The following is an 8,595-nucleotide window of genomic DNA, read 5'->3' on the forward strand; positions in this document are numbered from 1 at the left end:
GCCCCGAGCTCCCCCCGCGACCCCTCCCAGCTTTCCCCTCCCTCTTTACCGGGGGGGGGCCGCGCTGAGCCCGCCCCGCTCGTGACACAGGTGGCGGAGCCCGTGCGGAGGGACCGGGCAGCGGGGGGGGCTCGGAGCGGGTTTGGGGGGGCTGCAGCGTGCCCTGACCCCCCCTTGAACCCCCTGCAGACCCCCGGCACGCCGAGGATGCTCGGGGGGACCCCGCGAACCCCCCAAGAGCTCAGGGTGAGTCCGGGGGGGGCCTCCCCCGGTGGCGCCAACCGGGCGCGAATTTTTGGGGTTTCCTGTTTTTCTGCGGTGCATGATGGGGAGCGGGGCCGGGGGGGGTTTGGGCTGCTCAGACGCTGCTCCCGGTGGTCCCAGGGGGAAAGGGGGTGTGGGGGGTCCCTTGGGATTTGGGGTCTGAGGTGGGGGCTCCCCTGGCAGGGCGAGAAGAACCACGGCTTCGACGTCCTCTACCACAACATGAAGCACGGGCAGATCTCCACCAAGGAGCTCGCCGACTTCGTCCGGGAGAGGTACCCGGGGCTGGGGACAGCCTGGGGGCTCCCCAGAACCCTTCGGGGGGGTCCCTAAAACCCTGCCTCCATCCCAAATCCCCCTCCCCGCCATCCCCAGGGCCGCCATCGAGGAGAACTACGCCAAGGCCATGGTGAAGCTGTCGAAGATGGCCACGAACGGGACGCAGCTGGGGTACGGGGGGCTCTGGGCCGCTTTGAGGTGGCTTTGGGGACACCCCGGTGACCGTTGTGGTGGCCCCCGAGCAGGACCTTCGCGCCTCTCTGGGAGGTTTTCCGCATCTCCTCGGACAAGCTGGCGCTGTGCCACCTGGAGCTGATGAAGAAGCTGCACGACCTCATCAAGGAGATCTCGCGCTACGGCGAGGAGCAAGGCCGGGTGCACAAGAAGGTAGCGCTGTCCCCTCCCCGGGGCTGTCCCCTCCCCCGGTGTGCCCTGCCCACGCCGCCGTGTCCCCGCAGTCCAAGGAGGAGGTGTCGGGGACGCTGGAGGCCGTGCAGCTGCTGCACGGCGTGGCCCAGCTGCTGCCCAAGTCCAAGGAGAGCTACCACAGCAAGTGCCAGGAGTACGAGCGGCTGCGCAAGGAGGGCACCAGCCAGAAGGAGATCGACAAGGTGCCACCCCCGGTGTCACTGGGACCCCCCCCTCAGCGGTTCTCGTGTCCCCCTGGGTGGTCCCTGGCTCCTCTTGGTGGTTCTTGTCCTTTCCTTGGTGGTCTCTGGCCCCTCGTGGTGGTTCTTGTTCCTCCTCTCTGCGGTCTCTGTCACCCCCTGTGTCACCTCTCTCAGTGGTCTGTGTCCCCTCCCTGGTGATTCTTGACCCTCCCTCGATGGTCCTGTTGTCCCACAGTGGTCCCTGTCCCCCCCAGGAGGTCCCTGTCCCCTCCCTGATGGTTCCTGTCCTTGTCCTGGCTGTCCCCTGTCTCCTGGTTGTCCCCGGCTGTCCCCTGTCCCATTCCCGATGGTTCCTGTCCTTGTCCCAGCTGTCCCTTGTCCCCCTGGGTGGTCTCTGTCCCATTCCTGATGATCCCTGTCCTTGTCTCGGCTGTCCCCTGGCTGTCCCCTGTCCTATTCCTGACAATCCCTCTCATTCCCCTGGCTGTCCCCTGTCCTCTCCCTGATGATCCCTGTGTCCCTGGCTGTCCCTTGTCCCCTCCCTGATGATCCCTGTCCTTGTCCTGGCTGTCCCCTGGCTGTCCCCTGTCCTATTCCTGACAATCCCTCTCATTCCCCTGGCTGTCCCCTGTCCTCTCCCTGATGATCCCTGTGTCCCTGGCTGTCCCTTGTCCCCTCCCTGATGATCCCTGTCCTTGTCCCGTCTGTCCCCGGCTGTCCCCTGGCTGTCCCTTGTCCCCTCCCTGATGATCCCTGTCCTTGTCCTGGCTGTCCCTGGCTGTCCCCTAGCTGTCCCTGGCTGTCCTCTGGCTGTCCCTTGTCCCCTCCCTGATGATCCCTGTCCTTGTCCCGGCTGTCCCCGGCTGTCCCCGTGCCCGGCGGTGGCGCAGGCGGAGCTGAAGTCGCGCAAGGCGGGCGAGGCGCTGCGGAGGGCGGTGGACAAATACAACGCTGCCCGCGCCGACTTCGAGCAGCGCATGCTGGACTCTGCCATGGTGGGCACGGCTGGCACCTGGGGAGAGGGGTGGGAACTGATGGGATTTGGGAAAGGGATGGGCATTGGGGGCATGTGGGCAGGGATGGGCACGGCTGGGAATTGGGAAAGGATGGGAACTGATGGGAACTGGGAAAGGGATGGGCATTGATGGGAGTTGGGAAAGGGATGGACATTGATAGGACGTGGGCAGGGATGGGCATGGGGGCATGTGGGCAGGGATGGGCACTGCTGGGAGTTGGGAAGGCATGGGAACAGATGGGATTTGGGAAAGGCATGGGCACAGCTTGGAATTGGGTGTGGTTGGGCATTGGTGGAATTTGGGAAGAGATGGGATCCCTGGGGACATCCCACCCATCCCAAACCCTTTCCTGCCCACCTGGGGACATCCCACCCATGTCAACCCCCTTTCCCTGCCCACCTGGGGACATCCCACCCATGTCAACCCCCTTTCCCTGCCCACCTGGGGACATCCCACCCATCCCAACCCCCCTTCCCTGCCCACCTGCTGATCCCTGGGGGTGTCCCCCCCATTCCTGCCCCCCGTTTTTCCCGCTCCAGCGCTTCCAGGAGGTGGAGGAAGCCCACCTGCGGCACATGAAGGGGCTCATCGGCTCCTACTCGCACTCCGTGGAGGACACCCACGTCCAGATCGGCCAGGTGAGTCCCCAGGTGAGTGACCCCTCCCCATCCCCCTTTTGTCCCCTTTATTCCATGTCCCCTTCCCTTTTTTCCCCCCCAGGTCCACGAGGAGTTCAAGCAGAACGTGGAGAACATCGGCACGGAGATGCTGCTGCGGAGGTTTGCCGAGAGCAAGGGCACGGGCAGAGAGCGGCCAGGTGAGCCTGGGGGTCCCACCTGGATCCCTGATCCCGGCTGATCCCAGCTGATCCCAAGCTGATCCCAGGCTGATCTGATCCCGAGTTGATCCCGGCTGATCCCAGCTGATCCCAGCTGATCCCAGCTGATCCCAGGCTGATCTGATCCCGAGTTGATCCCAGCTGATCCCGGCTGATCCCAGCTGATCCCAGCTGATCCCAGGCTGATCCCAGGCTGATCTGATCCCGAGCTGATCGTGGCTGATCCCAGCTGATCCCAGGCTGATCTGATCCCGAGTTGATCGTGGCTGATCCCAGGTTGATCCCAGCTGGTCCTGGGTTGATCCCAGGCTGATCCCGGGTGTTCCCGGGCTCATCCCGGTCTGATGCTGGGTTGATCCCGGCTGATCCCATGCTGATCCCAGGTTGATCCTGGGCTGATCCTGGCTTGATCCCAGCTTGATCCTGGGTTGATCCTGGGCTGATCCTGGCTGATCTTGGGTTGATTCCAGTTGATCTTGGGCTGATCCTGGCTTGATTGTGGCTGATCCTGTGCTGATCCTGGGCTGATCCCGGGTTGATCCCAGGTTGATCCCGGGTTGATCCTGGGCTGATCCTGGGTTGATCCCAGCTGATCCCGGGTTGATCCCGGGTTGATCCCGGCTGATCCCGGGTTGATCCCGGTCTGATCCCGGTCTGATCCTGGCTGATCTTGTGTTGATCCCGGGCTGATCCCGCCCGGGCTGATCCCTCTCTCCGTGGCAGGAGCGTTGGATTTCGATGAGTACCGGCTGGCTCCAGCGCAGGAAGGCAAGTACGTCTGCACCCAGCTGGGGGTGCCGGGGGCTGCGGAGACCCTTCCTCACCCCGCTCCCGCTTTCCCCAGGACCCAAGAGGAGCCGGAGCAAAGCGTTCCGGATCCCGGGCTTGAGCCGTAAGGAGCGGGAGCGTGACGCTGTGTAAGAGCCTCAATCCCGGCATCCCGGAGTTCCTGCATCCTGGCATTCCCACTTTCCACATCCTGGCATCCCTGCATCCCGGCATTCCCACATTCCATATCCCTGCATCCATGCATGGTTTTATCCCTGAATTCCTGGATCCCTGCATTCCTGCATCCCTGCATTGTTTCATCCCTGAATTCCCACACCCCTCAATTCCCACATCCCTGCATTCCCACATCCCTGAATTCCCATATCCCCACATCCCTGAATTTCCAAATCCCTGAATTCCCACATCCCTGCATCCCTGAATTTCCACTTTCCCACATCCCTGAATTCCCATATCCCCACATCCCTGAATTCCCACATCCCTGAATTCCCCCATCCCTGCATCCCACCCCCCTTCCCTCTCCCCCGCCTGACTCTCCCGGTCATTCCCAGGGAATCTCCGGATAACGACCTGGTGAGTGTCCCGGTGCCCCGCCCTGGAGCTGCCGTTCCCAGACTGGGAGCGCTGGGAATGTCGGGGGTGTCCCCGCAGGGCTGCCCCGAGGTGGACGAGGACGGATTCACCGTGCGCCCGGACAGTGCCCGCAGTATCCTTGGACGAGCGGGAAAATTGGGGATCCAGGGGGAATTCTGAGCGGGAATTCGGGGGATTCAAGGGGAATTCGGGGGATTCAAGGCGAATTCCAAATGGGGACTTTGGGATCCGGGGGAATTCTGAGTGGGGATTTGGGATCCGGGGGAATTCTGAGCGGGGATTTGGGGGATCCAAGGGGAATTCCAAATGGGGAATTTGGGATCCAGGGGAATTCTGAGCGGGGATTTGGGATCCAGGGGGAATTCTGAGCGGGAATTTGGGATCCGGGGGCATTCTGAGTGGGGATTTGGGGGATTCAAGGGGAATTCAAAAGGGGAATTTGGGATCCGGGGGAATTCCAAAGGGGAATTTGGGATCTGGGGGAATTCTGAGCAGGGATTTGGGGGATTCAAGGGGAATTCCAAATGGGGAATTTGGGATCCAGGGGAATTCCAAAGGGAAATTTGGGATCCAGGGGAATTCTGAGCGGGGATTTGGAGATCCCGGGGGGAATTCCAGCTGGGGAATTTAGGGGATCCAGGGAGAATTTCAGCTGGGGAATTTGGGGATCCAGGGGGAATTCTGACTGGGAATTTTGGGATCCAGGTGGAGGAAAATTGGGGATCCAGGGGGAATTCTGAGCGGGAATTCGGGGGATTCAAGGGGAATTCGGGGGATTCAAGGCGAATTCCAAATGGGGACTTTGGGATCCTGGGGGAATTCTGAGTGGGGATTTGGGATCCGGGGGAATTCTGAGCGGGGATTTGGGGGATCCAAGGGGAATTCCAAATGGGGAATTTGGGATCCAGGGGAATTCTGAGCGGGGATTTGGGATCCAGGGGGAATTCTGAGCGGGAATTTGGGATCCGGGGGCATTCTGAGTGGGGATTTGGGGGATTCAAGGGGAATTCAAAAGGGGAATTTGGGATCCGGGGGAATTCCAAAGGGTAATTTGGGATCTGGGGGAATTCTGAGCAGGGATTTGGGGGATTCAAGGGGAATTCCAAATGGGGAATTTGGGATCCAGGGGAATTCCAAAGGGAAATTTGGGATCCAGGGGAATTCTGAGCGGGGATTTGGAGGATCCAAGGGGAATTACGCCTGGGGATTTGGGGATCCAGAGGGAATTCTGACCAGGGATTTGGAGATCCCGGGGAGAATTCCAGCTGGGGAATTTAGGGGATCCAGGGAGAATTTCAGCTGGGGAATTTTGGGATCCAGGGGGAATTCTGACTGGGAATTTTGGGATCCAGGTGGAATTCTGACCAGGGATTCTTGGGGATCCAGAGGGAATTCTGAGCAGGCATTTTGGGGATCCAGGGGAATTCCAGCTAGGCATTTTTGGGGGACCCAAAGGGAATTCCAGCTGGGGATTTTCAGGATCCAGAGGGATCTGAATTCTGACCGAGCATTTCTGGGGGATCCAGGGAGAATTCCAACTGGGGATTTTTGGGGGATCCAAGGGGAATTCCAACTGGGGATTTTTGGGGGATCCAAGGGGAATTCCAGCTGGGGATTTTTGGGGAATCCAAAGGGAATTCCAAGAAAGGATTTTTGGGGAACCCAAGGACAAGTCCAAGCAAGGATTTTTGGGGAACCCAAGGACAATTCCAAGCAGGGATTTTTGGGGCAACCAAGGACAACTCCAGCTGTGGATTTCTGGGGGATCCAAGGGTAATTCCAGGCGGGCATTGCCTTGACGGGGGCCCAGGCGAGGCGGAGAATCCCGGCTGTTCCTCCAGCGACTCCGACTACGACGAGGACGAGCCGCGCAAGTTTTACGTCCACATCAAACCGGTGCAGCCGCGGGAGGCGCCCGGCAGCGCCGAGGCCACCGTGGAGCAGCTCAAGGCCACCGTGGGAAATCTCATCCTGGCCCCCGGCGTCGGGGTGAGCCTGGGGGGCCGCGGGGACCCCCGGAATTCCCGGGGTCACCTCACCCCTGTCCCCTTCTCTTGCAGGGCACCGTCAGGAGGCAGGCGTCCCGTAAGTGGCACTGCGGGCGGGTGGTGGCCTGGGAGGGTGGCACTGAGGCTGAGAGCCACTGCTTGGGGACATCTCATCCTTCCTGAGCCCCTGCCTTGGGGACAATGCCACCCTTCCTGAGCCCCTTCCTTGGGGACATCCCACCCTTCCTGAGCCCCTTCCTTGGGGACATCCCATCCTCCTGAGCCCCTGCCTTGGGGACATCCCATCTTTCCTGAGCCTCTTCCTTGGGGACATCCCACCCTTCCTGAGCCCCTGCCTTGGGGACAATGCCACCCTTCCTGAGTCCCCTTTGTTGGGGACATCCCATCATTCCTGAGTCCCCTTACTTGCAGACAGTGCCACACTTCCTTAAACCCAATCCTTGGGGACAATGCCATACTTCCTTAAACCCAGTCCCTGGGGACAGTGCCACCTTCCCTGAGCCCCATTCCCTGTCTGCTTGCCGAGCCCTGGGGACACCCCACTCTTCCTGAGCCACCCTGGAGTCCCCGTGGCTCCGTGTCCCCTCACGGTGACATCCCCCCGCAGGACACACGGCGTCCCTGACCCCAGCCTGCAGTGACACGGACCCCGAGGGGACGCTGGCGGCCGGTGAGACTGGGCGGGGGGGTCCTGAGGATTTGGGGGGCACCTGAGGGGTCCTGTGAGGGGTGCAGTGCAGTGTCCCCTCTCCCCGCAGGTGACAGCACGGGGAGGGGTCTCCCGGCGGCGCAGGTGAACAGGTAGGGGACAGGGAGGGATTGGGGCGCCATGGGGGGGGCACCCCCGTCCCTGGGGGGTCCCGGGCAGGCTCTGAGCCCCCCCCACTCTGTCCCTGTCCCAGCGGCCCAGGGAAGCCCCCCCAGGACACGCCACCCTCGGCCGCGCTCTTCGGGCCCCCCCTGGAGTCGGCGTTGGAGGCAGAGGAATTCCCGGGTGAGGATTTGGGGGGCGCGGGACGAGACCCCCCGGCAGGGCGGGGGCCGCGCTCTGACCGGGGCCGTCCCGCAGCCCCCCGCTCCTACGTCCTCACCTCGTCCTCGTCTCCCTTCTCCTCCTCGTCCCCGGAGAACGTGGAGGACTCGGGGCTGGACTCGCCCTCGCACCCCGCTCCCGGTCCCTCCCCGGACTCCCGGCCCTGGACCCCGCAGCCGGGGACGCCGCAGAGCCCCGGCCCCAAAGCGGAGCCGCCCCCCGCCAGCAGCGCCTGGACCCCGCGGCCCCGCAGCCCCTCCGGCCGCCTCCCCGAGCCCCCCAACTTCGCCGTTTTCAGCGGCCCCGGAGCCGAGGGGCTCTGGGGGGACGCGGGGGTCGCGCCCCGGGGTCGCAGCCGCTGCCTCAGCGGCCCCGCCCCACGAGAAGCGCCCTCGCCGGACCCTTTTGGGGACCCCCCGGCCTGGGGCAGACCCCGCAGCCCCGGTGGGGAGCAGCCCCCCCTGACGCGTCCTTCCTCCAACTCGGCCTCCTCGTCGTCCTCCTCGCCGGCCCCCCCGAGCGGGGGGGAGTCCTCCAGCCCCTCTCCCTGGGGCTGTCCAGGGCCGGGGGCCCGGCTGGGCGAGGGGGGCACGGCCGGGACCCCCCCGCTGCCGTCGGAGCCGGGTGAGTGGTGGGGGAGCGGCCCCAGGGTACCCCAAAACGTGACTGCCACAGCCCCCAGCTCTGCCCCCAATATCCTTAACCCTGCCCCCCCCGCTGCCTCTAAATCTGCCCCCATCACCCCAAATTCTGTCCCGAGTGACCCCAAACTGTGCCCCCATGACCCCAAACTCTGCCCCCATGATGCCAAACTCTTCCCCCCAATTAGCCTGAACTGTGCCCCCCACAACCCCAAACTCTGTCCTGAGTGACCCCAGACTCTGTCCTCCATTACCCTTAACCCTGCCCCCCCATCACCTCTAAATCTGCCCCCATGACCCCAAACTGTACCCCCCAATTAGCCTGAACTGTGCCCCCCATGACCCCAAACTCTGCCCCCCAACACCCAAATCTGCCCCCATAATGCCAAAATCTGCCCTCATCACCCCCAAATCTGCCCCCCATCACCCCAAAACCGAGCCCTGCCCAACTCCCGGAGGGTGTTCCTGGATTCGGGGAGGTGGCGAGGGGTCCTGCCGTGTCGGGGCTCTCCCCTCACCCCCCG

The 8,595-nt window shown here is 63.1% G+C and overlaps 1 protein-coding gene across 2 annotated transcripts in view; it reads left to right on the forward strand.

The window, feature by feature from the left end:
- Positions 1–436: 436 nt before the first annotated feature.
- The window catches only part of FCHO1 (FCH and mu domain containing endocytic adaptor 1), a 14,651-nt gene continuing 6,492 nt past the window's right edge, over positions 437–8,595 (forward strand). Inside the window, exons 1-17 of one of the 2 annotated variants that reach the window (XR_005956375.1) lie at positions 437–539; positions 640–714; positions 789–930; positions 1,002–1,154; positions 2,045–2,149; positions 2,710–2,808; positions 2,891–2,987; positions 3,732–3,776; positions 3,853–3,925; positions 4,346–4,367; positions 4,446–4,500; positions 6,199–6,377; positions 6,449–6,473; positions 7,005–7,067; positions 7,156–7,198; positions 7,300–7,391; positions 7,467–8,054. Coding sequence is in view for 1 of the 2 variants with exons in the window: in XM_041482531.1 (XP_041338465.1) it covers positions 487–539; positions 640–714; positions 789–930; positions 1,002–1,154; positions 2,045–2,149; positions 2,710–2,808; positions 2,891–2,987; positions 3,732–3,776; positions 3,853–3,925; positions 4,346–4,367; positions 4,446–4,500; positions 6,199–6,377; positions 6,449–6,473; positions 7,005–7,067; positions 7,156–7,198; positions 7,300–7,391; positions 7,467–8,182 (2,037 nt within the window). In the remaining variant the exon portion in view is untranslated. Of the gene's footprint in view, positions 540–639; positions 715–788; positions 931–1,001; positions 1,155–2,044; positions 2,150–2,709; positions 2,809–2,890; positions 2,988–3,731; positions 3,777–3,852; positions 3,926–4,345; positions 4,368–4,445; positions 4,501–6,198; positions 6,378–6,448; positions 6,474–7,004; positions 7,068–7,155; positions 7,199–7,299; positions 7,392–7,466; positions 8,183–8,595 lie in introns of both variants that reach the window. The other variant, XM_041482531.1, reaches the window with a different exon arrangement.

The sequence above is a fragment of the Pyrgilauda ruficollis genome, unplaced genomic scaffold (assembly GCF_017590135.1).
Source record: "Pyrgilauda ruficollis isolate IOZ18807 unplaced genomic scaffold, ASM1759013v1 scaffold115, whole genome shotgun sequence".
Lineage (NCBI taxonomy): Eukaryota > Metazoa > Chordata > Aves > Passeriformes > Passeridae > Pyrgilauda > Pyrgilauda ruficollis.